Here is a 16,308-nt window from a genome sequence, read left to right as displayed (position 1 = left end):
GGCGAAGAAGAACGCTGCCGGCGAGGTCATCAAACACAAGGCACGGCTCGTGGCAAAGGGCTACGTCCAGCAGCCGGGTGTGGACTTCGATGAGGTGTTCGCGCCTGTGGCCCGCATCGAATCAGTGCGACTCCTGCTCGCGCTTGCTGCCCAGGAGGGGTGGCCGGTGCACCACATGGATGTGAAGTCCGCGTTTTTAAACGGGGAGCTGGTTGAGGAGGTGTACGTTCGCCAACCTCCCGGTTTCACCGTCGCCGGCCATGAAGACAAGGTACTACGCCTGGTCAAGGCGCTTTACGGACTCCGTCAAGCACCGCGTGCGTGGAACGTGAAACTCGACGAGACGCTGGTGGCGCTCGGCTTCAGCCACAGCGCGTCAGAGCACGCCGTCTACGCTCGCGGTGTGGGCACTTCTCGGCTACTGGTGGGGGTCTACGTGGATGACCTCATCATCACCGGGAACGATGCCACTGAGATCGTCAAGTTCAAGCAGCAGATGTGCTCCAGGTTCAAAATGAGCGACCTTGGCTTGCTTTGTTTTTACTTGGGTATTGAAGTGCAGCAGGCAGGCGACGACATCAGGCTCTCTCAGGCGGCTTATGCGCGCAAGATTCTGAAACGCGCGGGCATGGGGTCCTGCAACCCGTGCCACACTCCAATGGAGCCCCGTCTAAAGCTATCGACGGCAAGCACGGCCACGCTGGTGGACGCCACTGAGTACCGGGGACTAGTTGGTTGTCTTCGGTATCTGGTGCATACAAGACCGGACATCGCCTTCGCCATCGGCTACGTGAGCACCTCAACGCAGTGAAGCGAATCCTAAGGTACATCGCTGGCACAATTGACTATGGATGCATTTACAAGCACGGTGGCCAGGAGCCAAAATTGTTGGGGTACAGCGACGCCGACATGGGCGGCGATGTTGATACAAGAAAGAGTACAACTGGTGTGTTGTTCTTCTATGGTTCCTGTCCAGTGAGTTGGCAGTCTCAGAAGCAAAAGGTCGTCGCGTTATCTTCCTGCGAAGCTGAGTATATTGCAGGGACAACGGCGGCCTGTCAAGGAGTTTGGCTGGCGCAGTTGCTTGCAGAGCTAAAGAGCAAGCGGCGCGCTGCTTTCATTCTCAAGATGGACAACCAATTGGCTATTGCACTCAGCAAGAATCCCGTATTCCATGATCGTAGTAAACATATTGATGTGAGATTTCACTTTATCCGGGAATGTGTTGGAGACGGGAAGCTGGACATTGAGCACGTCCGCACTGAGGAGCAGCTTGCTGACATTCTGACGAAGCCGCTGGCGCGTGATCGTTTCTGTGAACTACGTGTGAAGCTGGGCGTCGGCAAGATCAGCAAGGAGTTTCAGGATTAGGGGGTGAAATGTGGTCAAGCTAGTAATCCTGAGTTCTCGCTCATCTGTTAGTTGTTAGTTTCTATCCTAGCTATTCGTTGCATCAGTTAGTTTTCTGTTAGCTAGAGTTTTGGGCTCGGCTTGGACTTCATCCTCCCGAGCGCGTCATGTGCATCGTGTGCATGTTGTGCGGCATGATCTGCATGTGGGATGGCACATGCGCCTGGATCATGCCGGGCATAACGGAGGGCACGAGTAGAGCTCGGCCACTCCTTCCTGAATAAGCATTGTACAAATACGTTCGCAATATATACAGAAAAGCTGCAACGGTTTAGCGCAGCACAAAAAACACTTCCCTGTGTTCATCTCTGTCCAACAGAGCTCGCCGGAGAGAATTCCGGCTAACATTTTTATGCTGCTCAGCCTCTCTACTGGGCTACACACTAGCAGCTGCTGCTGAAGCTGAAGATTGCTCAGGAGAGAGATTCCTGTTTCTTTTCCTGCTTGGCTGTCACTGACTCACTGCATTGCAGTGCAGGTTGATCTGTTTTTCCTGACCGTCATGTAAAAAATAAAGCTTTGTGCTGATAACGCCGAATGCCAGACTAAAAATAAAGCTCTTGTAGCCCAGTAGCCCGGACTAAAAAATAAATAGGGGAAAATAAAGTCATTTTACTTTATTATTAATCTGTCCTAAATTTCCTAGAATGGCTTGTTTTGGGGGATGGAGGGAGTAGTTATCAGGGTTATTTGCCCTTCACAACTAGTCAGTCTCCATTCATTTTTTCCTCAATGTTCTGCTAGGAGCCCAGGACCATCCAAGGTGTTATATTTTCAGGTTATGAGTTAAGTTATAAATATCTGTGGCTTTATTGCTGGTTGGTCCGGTTTCTTGACTACATGGAATGTTATCCATTTGAATTGTCCTTCCGTCAGCAGCAGTCTGACGTTTGGTGTTTGATGGCATCATGTTGTGAAACAGGAAGCATAGGTGTAATAATGTATTGCTTTTCTAGAGGAAGTTATGGAATGAGTGTTCACCATTGACATACAACCAGTATAGGAAGTGCCCACATGATGGCCCCCAAAAAGAATGGATTAGCATGGAATGCAGTTTTAGATATTATACTCTGAAGGCTGGCTTAATTATTGTTTTGTGTTAGGTGCAAGTAAAATCTGAAAACTTGAAAATCTATCATGAAAGCATCTGCTTGCATTGTTTCTATTCTGACCTTGTAATCTAGAGAGGTACGGTCTTCCACCGTGTATTTCAGTTGTGGCTTTGTGGTCATATTTACTTGCAACATCACTGGGTGAACTTGAACTATTAAGTTGTAGTCCAGACTCCTGACTCCAATAAGTACCAATTTTCTCTTTGACAACTCTGAATATCTGATGCGTTAAAAAGTGTGGATTAAGCAGTCTGATGGAGTGGTTTAGACCTCACGGCCTTGGTCTACCTCTACCATCTATTGTTCCTTCAATTCTACCACAGGTAACGTATGCTGTGCGCCTTTGCTGTGTAACAGGCTAGCATCCAACATGCCCCAATAGCTAACACTCTGTTTGAACAGGGTCTTTAATACTGTCCTGTTTTTACTTACAGAAAATATGTCTCCTAGCTTGATTGTTAGCATTTCGGGACATGTTTAGCGATCGCATTTTAAGCGTAGGTAGCTCATGCACTGGGCTAGTCATCATATTGTGTTCTGGAGTTTGGAAAATGATCTGACAGTTTAACATAGTTGTTTTTTTCTTTGTTGAAGAAATACCTGCAATTCAAGATCCACGGACTTTTCAACCGTTTTTGTTTAAGCTACTACCAAGTTTATTGATGCTTGACTTTGACGAGGCCAAAAATGAGCTTGGGTGGCTCTCCCAGAGATCATCATGCACTCGATCGTGTTCTACACTTCTACTGCCTCTTTTGCTAGAATTATTCACCCGTACAGTTCTGTTCATGATTTTCCGTGACATAAATACTATTTCCCATCTGCACTAATAATTTTTTCCATTGGGTAGTGCAAAGGAGCAGGTCGATCTGAATTCTGAATTTGTGGGTGCAACTCCATCCGCAGCGTTTTAAGAAACTCGCATATAAGCAACTCCACTGAGGAGCTATGTCTGTAGGATCCCAAAACTAATAATTTATTCAGCAGCGCCACGATTTTAAAATTTATAGCATCGTACGGAGCACCTTTCAACCTCCCCCAACCCCCAAAAAAAACACATCGGATCGGCATTTTTCAGATGGCAAAATAGTCAAAATCATCCCCAAATTTACCATATCTCTTCGTCCTTGAAGTTTCAAAAGGGTCAATATAGTCCCTCAACTCTTGTTTTTGTCAAACGCGTCCTTGTGCTGATGTGGCGCTGCATGGTAGCATGAGACGAATGTGAAACGTCTGTTTTGCCCCTAGCTCTTGCATAATGACAGGTGGAACCTACATGCTAGGATTTTTCTTTTTTTCTTTTACTCCTCGCATCTTTCGATGCATCTCTGGCTCTGGCGCATTTATATATATATATACGTTCTTTGATCTCTGTACTATACAATGAAATTTACTTTGTTGTCTTGTCTAATCTGAATTTCAGATTGGGTAACAACATTTAGCTATGAAGAGATGGCAACCTGTTGTGACAAATTTGCTAGTGGCTTCCATATGTTTTTGTAGAGGCATATTCTCATATGTCATATCCATTTGAAGTTTATATGCCCAGTTGAATTATTGATCCATGAACTTATGCTATTATAGGAGCAATAAATGTTGCAAACTTTGTGTAATGATTAGCTTCATTGAAATATTGCCTGGTTACTGGTGGTTAAACGATATTTCTAGATTATTTTATGATTTCGCATCATGAAAGCATCTGTCATTATTTCTGTTCTGACCTTGTAAACTAGAAGGCCCCCCAACCGTATTCTAGTTGTTGCTTGTGTCCATTTACTTTCGACATCACTAGGGTGAACTTGAACTATTAAGTTGTAGTCCAAACTCCAATAAGTTTCAGTTTCCACTTTTGCAACTTTGATGAGTTAAAATGGTGTTAAGTTGTAGTCTGAGGGAGTGGTTTAGGCCTCGGGATTGGTCTACCATGTTTTGTTCCAGCATTCTAGTACAGGTGTAAAGCTAACATGCCCCTAGTAGCTAACACTCTGTTTGAACAGGGTCTTTGAAGCTGTCCTGTTTACAGAAGAAATACCTCCTAACTGGATTGTTAGCATTTGGCGATGTATTTAGCGATCACATTTCAAGTGTAGATAGCTCATCCACTGGGCTATTCATCATATTGTGTTCTGGAGTTTGGAGAATGATCTGAGAGTTTAACAGAGTGTTTTTTTTGTTGTTGGAGAAATAGCTGCAATGCAAGATCCACTGACTTTTCAACAATTTTTGTTTAAACTACTGCCAAGTTTATTGATGCTTGAATTGTACAAGACCAAAATGAACTTATGTGGATCTCCCTGATATCACCATGCACTCGCGTTCCACTGCCTCTTCCGCAAGAATTATTCACTCGTCCTCTACCCCAAAATACTACATAGTTTTAGCAGCGCATGATTTTAAAAACTATAACATCATATTTTTCAAATCCAAAAAACATGTCAGATCGGCATTTTCAGATAAAGAAAACGCAGCGTTTTGTTTCGAGATCTAAGGTTAAAGGAAGAAGCCCAAATCACTAATCGCGAGCGCGGCCTGCCTGGAGCTCGCTCAGTCGCTCGCTTCTTTCAGCTCTGTTTCTCCCCGCCCTGGTAAACCCCAAGCCATCATTCCTTCCTTCCCCGGCGGAGGAGCGCCGCCATCGCATCGTCGGCAAGACAGTGCAGCTGGTTCCATACTGCCGCGTGCTGGGGCGCCTGAATCGACCTGGTTACCGCTGCACTGTCTAATTTCTTCTTGGATCGATTGGCACCGTAGTTACATTCGCTCAAACATTACCCTAGTAGCTAACACTTCGAGAAGGATATTTTACATTATTTTTTATAGGAACGTGTATGGGTGATTTAGACAAAGATTGTAGGATTACTTTAGATTATTTTTATAATGGTAGAGGTGGATAATTTAAATATAGGTTTAGGTGTTACTTTAGCATATTTTCATAATGGTAGTCATGGGTAATTTTTTTAGAAACATAATAGATCAATGGCTACAATTATTAGAGTCATGATGCCCAAATATTTATCATTTTTTGAGAATTTTAATGATTATCTTTTTCCCGGGTGTGTCTCGTGAGAATTAAGCAAAGTCTCCAATTAAAAAAAATAAAAGCATATAGTTAATAATTAAAATTGTTATCTTGAATTTTGTCTCATCTGTTAAATATTCTAACACAATACTTATATAGATATATACTTATTATATTCATTATGATATATTTTATTTAGTAATTACTCTATAATATTTTTATCCATATTTATAATATATTTTTTTACTTTGCAGCGCAGGTATACTCTTGAATTCGTTTAGTGAACTCAAATTCATTTAGTGAACTCTAAGTCCGAGCTATATTTTTAATATAAAAATCTATATTTTCATCACTTCCACTATATTTTATAGATGATACCCATCATATGTATATACTTTAATTATTACATTTTCTAAACAAGAATGTGATAAATATGTAATTAAAATAATATACCAGTGTACCTTGGTATATTTTTAATAATAGAATATGTGAGTAATTTTAAAAGGTTACGTAAGGTTATTTCTTATAATGTTAGTGGTGGGCAATTTGGAAGTAAATTTAGGAAGTTATTTGAAATTATTTTGTATAATGGCATAAGTAGGTAATTTAGATGAAGATTAGGGGTTTACTATAATTTATTTCATATAATGGAAGAGATTGGTAATTTTTTAGAAAACATAATAGATCCAATGGTTACGATGATTTGAGTCTACGAATAAATAGTTAATTGTTTTACTTTTTATGATAAAGTTTTAGGATTTATCTCTTTTTTCTAAAGTGTCCACCTAGGATCCTATATACCTTCATGTGAAGGCTTCAAAACGAGCCTCTAATTAGTAATAGTAAGATGTTGAAACTATTCTTCAAAATATTGAATATCAAAACTGTTATGCAAAAGTGAATATTGGCAATGTTAAAAAAATAAATAAATAAAGGATAGCCTGCCTTTCACTTATTTAGGACTTCCCCTGCTCAAAGATTTCCCACCTCTTGTTTAGAGAATAGAGAGGAGGCTAACTACATCTGTCTTTCTTTCCCGAGGGGGGGAGCTTGAAATGGTGAATTCTGTATTATCCTCCTCAGCAGTGTTCTATTGCTGTACACTAAAATTGCACAAGGAAGTAATCAAGCAATTGGACAAATACCGAAAGCACTGCCTCTGAAAGGACTCTAATCTTAATTCCAAGCAACCTCCCAAAGCTGCTTGGCTAATGGTTTGTTTGCCTTCAAAAAGAAGGGGGCTTAGGTGTCATCAACCTATCTGCGCACAATGCTTCTCTTCTGCTCAAGTTCCTGCACAAGTTCTATACAAGAGCCAATATTGTTGGATGTATGCCCTAGAGGCAATCATAGAGATGATGATATTCCATTTGTATCCATGATTTGTATATTGTGTTCATTGAATATCCATTAAAGGCTACTTGAATTGATTTGCAATTATGTGAATTGTATGTGAAACTCTTTACTTGTATGATTATTCTAAAGTTGTCCCTAGTCGGAGTTCATGTGAGGACACACATGAATATTAGACTAGCACATGTATTAGTTGATGACTATGTTTCACAAGTCATGGACATGGAGATGTTGAACTAATAATGTGGACACATGTGGAGATATGTGTTAGGACTGACCCAACACGAGAAGTAGTTCTCTCTTTAAACAACATATACGCTTTGTCCTTAGACCTGAGATTGTCGCATGTATTCTAGATGTGGATCGACCTACTTAGAGGCTATCAAACGCTACGCCGTAACAGGGTAGTTATAAAGGTAGCTTTCGGGTTTGTCAAGAAGCATGCTATGAGACATGGTCAATCAAGATGGGATTTGCCCCTCTCTGATGAGAGTGATATCTCTGGGCCCCTCGAGTGATCGGATCCGAAAATGCATGACCATGCTACGTACGGTTAAGAGTTAACCTACAAAGGGATTCCGAATCATAGGATCGAGAAAGAGTGGTCGGCTTGAAGCTAGACCAAATATCGTGAGGCAAAGGGAATAGCATGTATATTATGTTGTGATGGTTCGTCTGATATGATCTTCGTGTGCGTATAGGAGTTGGCACGTCTTGCTAGAGGCCGCTACCGACTATTGGGCCGAGTAGGAGTACTCGGGCCATGTCTATACGTATCCGAACCCATAGGGTCACACACTTAAGGGGCTGGAAGTCCAATTCGGATCTGATCCGAGTTGGATTAGGTTTAGGAGTACTAATGGGCCTCGGATCCAGAGGCCCATCAGGAACCTCTATAAATAGAGGGGTGGGGGCGCCCTAGGGTTTACACCTTTTGGCGAAACACACCTGCCGCGCCTCCCACGCCCTCGCCTGTTGCAACTCGCGGATCTAGCAGTCCGGCTTGCGACGCTTCCTCCCTGCACGTGTGGATACCTTGGAGGTGTTGCGCCTGCAGCACTTGGACGAGCCATCGACGAGCCGCCGACGAGCCACGACGAGCCGACGACGAGCCACGGTACCGGAGGCGATCTTGCTGTGCACGTGGACGAGCTGCTGAGGAGCTGCTGGACGTGATCGACTACGTACGACTACGTTGATCGACTACAAACGACTACGTGATCGTCTTCACTGCATCGACGCATATCTACATCTTCCGCACCAGTAGTGCGTCGAGTGGTAATCCCGTGATCCTTATACGGCAGTTCTTCCTGGTTATACGCGGTAGAAATTTTGATTTGCGCTAGTGTAGCCTACCTCGTATCCCTACAAATATACCTTGGGTGCAACTAGGTTGGGATAACTACTATCCAAACGAATGCCTTCCTAGAGTTCAAAAGAAAGGTTCTTTTTTGTGGAGAGATATAGTCAAGCTTCTAAAGACATTCAAAGGGATAGCTGTAGTTAAGTGAAGGATGGTGCCTCGGTTCTCTTTTGGCAAGATTTATGGCATGATCAGATTCTCCAGCACAAATACCCTGAATTATTTTCTTTTGCCAAAAATCCCAATGTCTCTTTTGATATCGTTGCAAGCCAGGGCTCTCTTTCTAGCAACTTTCACCTCCCCCTCACCATACAAGCTCATCAACAGTTCAGAGACTTACAAGTTATTCTGAATAACTTTCATCAAAAAGATGAGCCAATCAATGGAGCTACCTTTGGGGCAATGCCAATTTCTCAGCTTCAAAGGCCTACAAAGCAATTATTGGTCACCAAAGCACCCATCTAGCCTTTCGCTGGCTCTGAAAATCCAAATGCCAAATGAAACATAAAGTTTTCTTCTGGTTGGTTCTAAAAGATAGAGATAACACTAGAGATCTCCTTAGGAGGAAAAGAATGGTCCTCGACTCATACACCTGTGACCTTTGTATTCTCCAAAAGGTTGAAACTGCAGCTCATCTCTTCCTTCGTTGCAATTTTGCAAAAGCTTGTTGGGAATCAATTGGAATCTCAGTGGTGACAACAAGGCCGGTCTTGCAAATCTTCAAACGTATCAAATAGCAATTGGGAGTGCCTTTCTTCATGAAAATAATTATTCTAATGACATGGTGTATCTAGACGACCAGGAACAATTGGATATTCAAGAATTTAGGTCCTTTGGTGGAGGATTGCAAAAGGAAATTCATTGCTAAATTTTCCTTAGTTTTACTTAGAACTAAACCCATTCTAGTTGCTCTCATGGAAGCCTGGCTCAATGCCCTGTAATCCGCCCCCCTTTCTCTTCTTTTCTTGCTTTCCTTCTCTGAACCTACTTGTTTTTTGTTTTCTTGTTAATCCTTTCATTTATATTAAATATATCTAATCAGTAGGCGCTTGCCCCTCCTGTTCAAATGTCATAGAGAGCTACAAGAACCAATAAAAATTATCTCTACCATGGCCAGATGATGATAGGCTCACAGTTCGTCTTTATTCAGGTGAAGAGTCTCTGCAACTAGATTCATATGCTCCTACTGTTGTCCTATCCTCTATTGCGTCTAGATCTACTTTGTTCAAGGAAAAGACACATGCGGATGGAAGGAGTGAAGACCCGTTGCATATGGTTTGTAGGCCATTAGTTATGGGCCTGTTACATGTGTATATGCTAGGTTGTTACTAGGTTGAAGATGTATAAGCTATACGACACAGACCCTTATGCTCAAATTGTAGTCGAACCGTACGGACTGAACTACCAGAGCACAAAGGAGGTGTGAGCACACCCGTAAGAGCAACTCCAACAGATTGATTTCTTCCTTCCTCCTTGAGCAACTCCAATAGTACCTAGTTCTTTCCCAAAACTATGTATTGGGGGTTCTTCTAAAAAATTTTTTCCTTAAAAACATATCAACCCACAGCAGATCGCTAATAACTAGCCCTCAATATTTAAAACAAACCACATCATCATAATTGAGCCCATTAGTTGGGCTGACCACATGCCCCTCACGCATGCACCTCCCCCTCGTGATCACGAGCCATTTGCACATCACTGGTGGCTTGTACATGCACTGATAAACTTCCATCAAAACACCAATAGAAGTGCTCAGCTGAAGACTTGCAGTTGCAACACATGCAAATGCACGCACAATTGTTGGCTCATGTATTCAGTTTACCTGACATGCAGTGAAAAGCTATCTGTTCATTTAGATAAATAAGCAACTAGCTGCAATGCAAATCAGGGACAAACTGGTAGCTTGTGTGTGAACTGACTAGCTCATTAGAGAGCAAAAGAATGATTCATCTCAACTACAATTGCCAAAACAAGTAGTTAATTAACCAAGGCAATGATTGCTTACTGTAACTTGAAAATGACACCTGAAACCTGATGCTCAATGACACCTGAAACCTGATGCTCAAAGCTTTGTTGACCGGTGTCGCTGAATGGCATGAATTAAAACTGATGCTCAAAGCCTTGTTGACCGGTGTCGCTGAATGGCATGAATTAAAAAACAAAGACTAGCACAAGCAGCAGGTAATCAAATTAGAGAGAAATGAATTTTCAAGTTGCAGCTGTAGCATATCAGGCAAGGATAGACTTCGATCTAGCACTGAAAAAGGCAATCTGCAATCAGAACTGAAAAAGGCAATCCAAGAGTAGTCGCCAGCACTAGAAACATAGAGGCAGGAGACTGAAAAGTTCAGAGCCTAGCAGACCAAGAACAAGAAGCCAATATCCATTCTATTTGTCAAAAACTCAATCTCTGCTACTCTGATTTACACAAGATTCAAATCACAAGCTCCTCTCCACACAGTAGAACGGATCCAAAAGAGGAAGCACAGATTGTAGCACAACCAGCGGCACACAAGCAAGCACAAATCAGGAAAGAGGAAAAGAAATTAGAACCAGCGGTGTGCCTTAGCAACCAGCAAGTTTGACAGTGCTGCCGTGGCGGAGAGTGAAGGCGGGGGTGAGGGAGACAATGATGATAGATAAGGTGGGGGTGAGGGAGGCCACACCATTGGGATCGGGAGAAGGAAGGCGCCGTGGGCAGGGAGGACGCTTCCCCCGTTCAGCAGAACCTTCTTGGTGCTGTCATGGGCATTCTTCTTGGTGTGCACGCAATGGCTGGGGTGTGTGTGCGCCCCGCCACCGGAAGACTCTCTCTTGCATGCGGGAAGACCGATTGGGGGAGGGGGAAAATCCTGCAAATACGCGCGGTGACGGACTTTGTTTTGGCATCGCGAATAGTTTGGGGAAGTTACGGGGAGCTGTTGGAGTTCTCTTTTTCTTTTTTTTTCTCCCTAAACAAGGTTCTTTTGGAGTTGCTCTTATCTCCATATATAAGGGGAATTCCCTTTCACAATATTGGGGAGAGTTGTTGCAACAAATCCCCTTTTTCCTTTCCAACTTTTCTTACACATGGGACCTACATGTCAATGACATGATTAATTTGTCTTTTTTTCCTTCTTATCTTTATCCTTTCTTCCTTTCTCTTCTTGCTGGGCACGAGAAGTGTGCGGCCGACAGCCTGGGCAGGGCCAGCACGTGGCGCGCCACGGCGGCTACGGCAGGGCACGCCGACGAGTGGCGGCTGGCCCGCAAGGAGGCGCGGGTTGGGCTCGCCGGCGAGCGTTTGGCCTCGCTCGCGCATGCGGAAGGGCCACGATGGTAGGGCGCCGGTGCTTGGCCCCTCCATCCATGCATGCAGGTGGCGCGCGAGAAGGGGGTGGCTCGGGCGAGGGACAGTGGGGTGGGAGCTCGAGCATGCAGGGGCCCGGATGATTGGCGGCGATTCGGAGGCAGGGTAGCTCGAGTTTTTTTCTTGGGGGTGGGGTGGGGTGGGGCTAGGATGGTCGGTTGAGGGCGGGCCAGTGGCGACAACTCTAGGCGGGAGGGGGTGTCGGTTGATGGCGGTGGTGACTTGGAGGTAGAGCAAATCGGGATGGCTAGCGACTCGAAGTCGGAGGTGGCGGGGGAAGGAGAGGAAAGACAGGGAAGATAAGAGACGGATCGTGTGGTCAAGAAATCTTGTAGGCAGTGGATCGCGTGGTTGGAGAGGAGGAGGAAAGGGGGTGGGGTGATTTCCCCTCTAGAAATGGGAGAGATAGGGAGATAAAGGGGATAAAAGAAATGGGAAAGAGGAATGGAAAAGGAATCTGTTGAAGGGGTTTTTGTACTCTCCAATCTCTTTATGGTTGAAAAGGGGAATGGGGATATGTTGAAGTTGCTCTAACCTCTCCTCACCCTCCGATTGGTTAGGGGAAGAGGCAACTGCAAACTACTAATCCCATACCAGAAACAAAAAGGTTGGCCGGCTTCGTACAAGTTTCTTGAAAGACTAGAGGAAGTCAATCTCTGGTAAACCCTGAGGACCTGCTTATTCCTTCTCGATTCTCGGCTGCTGTGATGGTCATCTTCAGGTCTGCCACGAAATTTGCCGCCACAATTGCTAGAGACGGTACCAAAGCCATCTTCATTCTCTGCCCTTGTTTACTTCCCTCCAAAATCGCAACTTTGACACTATGCAAAAAGAAGATTTCCCATCACATCAAACTTGCGATACATGCATGGAGTATTAAATGTAGATGAAATCAAAAACTAATTGCACAGTTTTGTTGTACTTTACGAGACGAATCTTTTGAGCCTAATTAGTCAATGTTTGGACAATAATTCACAAATACAAATGAAATGCTACAGTTGCGCATTTATGGCAAAATGCCAATTTTGCCACTCCCAAATTGGAAACTAAACAAGGCCACGGCAGTGTTTCTAGCTCCCGGCCGGCGGCTCCCATGTGCCCCTTTGCGTGCAAGGGACGGGACCATTTGCGTGCTAGGGATGGCCGCATGTGAGGCACACATCAAGCCCAGTTGGTGCACGTACGACGGGTCTGAATTCTGATGGACAACACCTGGTGGTTGGTGCTTTTGGACAGCCATGTCCTATTCATCGAGCCGGCTCCGGCGCATCTGGCACAGTGGCACGTGAAGCGACAATTCGATGGATGGAACCTATGGTATGCAATCCACGAGCGGAACCGCAACAAGGCAAAGCACAAATCCGCCTGCTATTACGGCAGCACATCTGTACAAATAACGGTGCAGCTGCTGATCGAGCAGCATCAGCCCTCGATCACTGTATATCCTCAAGGTGAAAATTCCGTAGCGAGAAGGAGATGGAATCGGCTCCTCCTCCGCTCCTGACACCATACAAGATGGGCGAGTTCAACCTGGCGCACAGGGTCGTGCTGGCGCCGCTGACGAGGTGCCGGGCGTACGGGAACGTGCCGCAGCCGGCGCATATGTCGCTCTACTACGCCCAGCGGGCGACGCCGGGCGGCCTCCTCATCTCCGAGGCATGCGCCGTGTCGGAGACCGCGCGCGGGAGCCCTGACGTGCCGGGGCTGTGGACTGACGAGCAGGTGGAGGCCTGGAAGCCCGTCGTCGACGCCGTGCACGCCAAGGGCGCCGTCTTCTTCGCGCAGATTTGGCATGCCGGCCGGGCCTCTTTGCTAGGTACGCTGTGCCGAATGATCGATTTCTATTTTCTACTACCATGTTCCGTTGAGTGCAGGTAGGAGAAAGGTAGCAGTAGTGTGTTAACATGCGCAATTTGGTTTTGGACAGAGTGGCAACCGAATGGGCAAGCACCGATCTCGAGCACGGACAAGAGCGCCGACATATACCCGGTCCCTCGGAGGTTGGAAACAGGGGAGATACCAGACATCGTCAACGACTTCAGGATCGCTGCTAGAAACGCGATCAAAGCAGGTGATTAACCTCAACGTGATGCTCGCACTGTGAACCTCCACAAAATGTGGCCTGGCTCATTGTAAGTGAGAACACTTGATCGGTGTTCTTTTGAATAAAAGGCTTTGACGGTGTGGAGATCCACGCGGCGCACGGCTACCTCTTCGATCAATTCATGAAGGACAGCGTCAACGACCGGGACGATGTCTACGGGGGCAGCCTGGAGAACCGGTGCCGCTTCACCTCGGAGGTGGTCGCTGCTGTGGCCGACGAGGTGGGTGCATATCACTTGGGCATCCGCCTCTCCCCGTTCGCGGACTACATGGACTGCAGCGACTCCGATCCGAAGGTGCTCGCCCTCCGTGTCATCGGCCACACGCTGAACCCGCTCGGCGTGCTCTACTGCCACATGGTCGAGCCGCGGATGCGCGTGAACCCGGACGACGGCAAGCTGACCTTCCCGCACATGCTGATGCCGTTCAGGAGAGCATTCCATGGAACGTTCATTGTTAGCGGAGGGTATGATCGGGAGGAAGGCAACGCCGCCATTGCCGAGGGATACAGCGATCTGTTTGCATACGGGCGGCTGTTTCTCGCCAATCCGGACCTCCCGGCACGGTTCGCGACGAACGCCGGGCTGAACAAGTATGACAGGAGCACCTTCTACACCTCCGATGCGGTTGTGGGATACACTGATTACCCCTTTCTCGATCAATTCTAGATGATACCTTGTACTAATGACGACGGTTAAGCAATATTAAAAGTTTGTGTTGTCTCAAAGAGCCCTCATCACAGCAAGTCTTCTTCAAGATAAAAGGGGAGGCATCCTCTTGTGTGGCAACAGGGGCTAAGCACCTCGTACGCGTCTTGCAACATTTTTTAATGTGCTGTGATAACGCTAGACGCCGTGCGTACTTTTAATTTGTCCCTCTACATTATTTTTTGCGTAGAGTGGGCATCTCTCATGCGGTTTGTTTTTTTTAAAGTCTATATTGTCTTGCCAAAATTTGTTTGTGCCCAATTGCGCAACCATGCATAGGCCCCTAGAGGAGATTGCTTGCCACGATGACCTCTTGGTCCCAACAATTAGAGATTGAGAACAAGTTCTCTCTGTAAATTAGTGTGAAGTGCTGGCTACTTTATCATACATTTACACCTAAATCTCCCATGCTATAAATAAAGAGAAGAACTGCTAGGTAATATACGTCTTTGCATATGTAAGGGTGTGTTGGGTTTGGAGGTCGAATTGGATTGTAACGGTTTCGACCCATATTAACCGGCATTTGGTTGAAAATGCATCTAGGTCGAACTGCAACTGGGTTGCGGCGCACGGGGAGAGGCAAAGGCGGCCAGCCGGGGCGAGCTTGAGCTCCGCCGCCGGGCGTGGGCATGGGAGGCCGTCGCGGGGAGGCGCCGCTGGTAGGCTAGCGCCGGGGGAGGCCATCGCGGGCTGGCGTCGGGGGTGGCCCTGTTCGAAGGAACTGGCGGGAGAGGAAGGGAGGATGGCCCGGAGGCTAGTGGGGAGAGAAAGAAGGCCAGCAGGGGGTGGTGTCGCAGGGAGAGAGGGCGTGTCCGGGGAGAGAGGCAGCAGCCGGCCGGGGTGTGCCCGAAGAGTGGGAGTGACCGGGGAGAGAGGCGGCAGCCGGTCGGGGAGAAAGGGAGCTGAAGCGTCCCCACATCAGCAGAGACTAAATGTGATACAAATACCAGTCCCAGGAGGTTGATAACACATTTATTCAACAGATGGTTCAAAAACCGTACAACTCCCGAAGGAGTGGGCGGGCAAGCCACACCCCAAGGAAAAACAAACCAACAATGATACAGATCCAAGTTGCAGTCCAGTCAGACTATGGGCTGCAATCGGAACTAATCGACAGCGGAAGCATTCTGCAAAGGCCAACACCACAGGCAGCGTTGGGTGCGGAAGTGACCTTCTACTCGAAATCCTCGGCGACGAAGTCCAGGTCTTCCTCTGGAGCAACAAAATAAGGGTGAGTACAAAAATACTCAACAAGTCTAACCCCATCCATGAAGGGGGATACAATCAAGAATATGCACAGGATATATCAAGAATAAGGCTCGGGTTTATTTGCCATAAAGCTAGATTTTTCAACACATGCAAGGGTTCATTTTCAAAAGGGTTTTCATAAAATATTTTCTTTAGTAACCAAATCATTAGATGGGGTTGATCCTACACAAAGGATCCAAGTTTTCATGCTACCGGACTCCCCGTCCATAGTAGCTCACAGCACAACTGTCGGACACTTTCAAAATCCAACTCACACCATGAAAACCATCCATCACCCAAACACTAGTTATGTGTCCAAACCGTAACTCGTCCAATGCCATGGACACGGCTACCCGGATAGATTTTAACTCTGCAAAGGTTGTACACTTTACCCACAAGTAGGGTACCGCAGCACGATCACCTTAGTGTCGGTGCAAATCCTAACAAAGCCATTACCCACCTTAGCTAAGACTGACTAGCTAACACGGAAGCAACCAAGGGGTTAACGACCTACCAACAAGATCTTAACCGGGATCTAAGTTCACACAGTTTGTAGTCCCTCTCCATGGTCTCCCGTTGCTCACCAGCTCTCCTGATGGCTAACAGACCAGCTAGTGGGATTTATGCTAAGCCGCCGCCCACAC

At 46.0% G+C, this 16,308-nt stretch overlaps 1 protein-coding gene and 1 long non-coding RNA gene across 2 annotated transcripts; one reads left to right on the top strand and one right to left on the bottom strand.

Annotated features, from left to right (window-relative positions):
- Positions 1-9,692: 9,692 nt before the first annotated feature.
- Positions 9,693-11,195, bottom strand: LOC111257283. Its single transcript, XR_002677709.1, has 2 exons — positions 10,263-11,195; positions 9,693-10,079 (listed from the first exon to the last, which is right to left on the bottom strand). It is a non-coding gene; the product is annotated as an uncharacterized LOC111257283 (long non-coding RNA).
- Positions 11,196-12,997: 1,802 nt separating this feature from the next.
- LOC101763942 (12-oxophytodienoate reductase 1) lies at positions 12,998-14,436 on the top strand. The gene is made up of 3 exons (XM_004968701.2): positions 12,998-13,422; positions 13,534-13,677; positions 13,779-14,436. Exons 1-3 carry the CDS (start codon positions 13,083-13,085, stop codon positions 14,375-14,377), a joined length of 1,083 nt encoding a protein of 360 aa, XP_004968758.1. The 5' UTR covers positions 12,998-13,082; the 3' UTR covers positions 14,378-14,436.
- The last annotated feature ends 1,872 nt before the right edge of the window (positions 14,437-16,308 follow it).

The sequence above is a fragment of the Setaria italica genome, chromosome V, assembly GCF_000263155.2.
Source record: "Setaria italica strain Yugu1 chromosome V, Setaria_italica_v2.0, whole genome shotgun sequence".
NCBI lineage: Eukaryota > Viridiplantae > Streptophyta > Magnoliopsida > Poales > Poaceae > Setaria > Setaria italica.
The sequence above is the reverse complement of the archived record's forward strand: the minus strand, read 5'-3'. Positions and strand labels throughout refer to the sequence as shown.

Coding starts and splice junctions, on each gene's coding strand:
- LOC101763942 (XM_004968701.2), top strand. CDS start 13,083: ATGGAATCGGCTCCTCCTCCGCTCCTGACACCATACAAGATGGGCGAG. Junction 13,423..13,533: donor CGGCCGGGCCTCTTTGCTAG/GTACGCTGTGCC, acceptor GGTTTTGGACAG/AGTGGCAACCGAATGGGCAA. Junction 13,678..13,778: donor TAGAAACGCGATCAAAGCAG/GTGATTAACCTC, acceptor TTTGAATAAAAG/GCTTTGACGGTGTGGAGATC.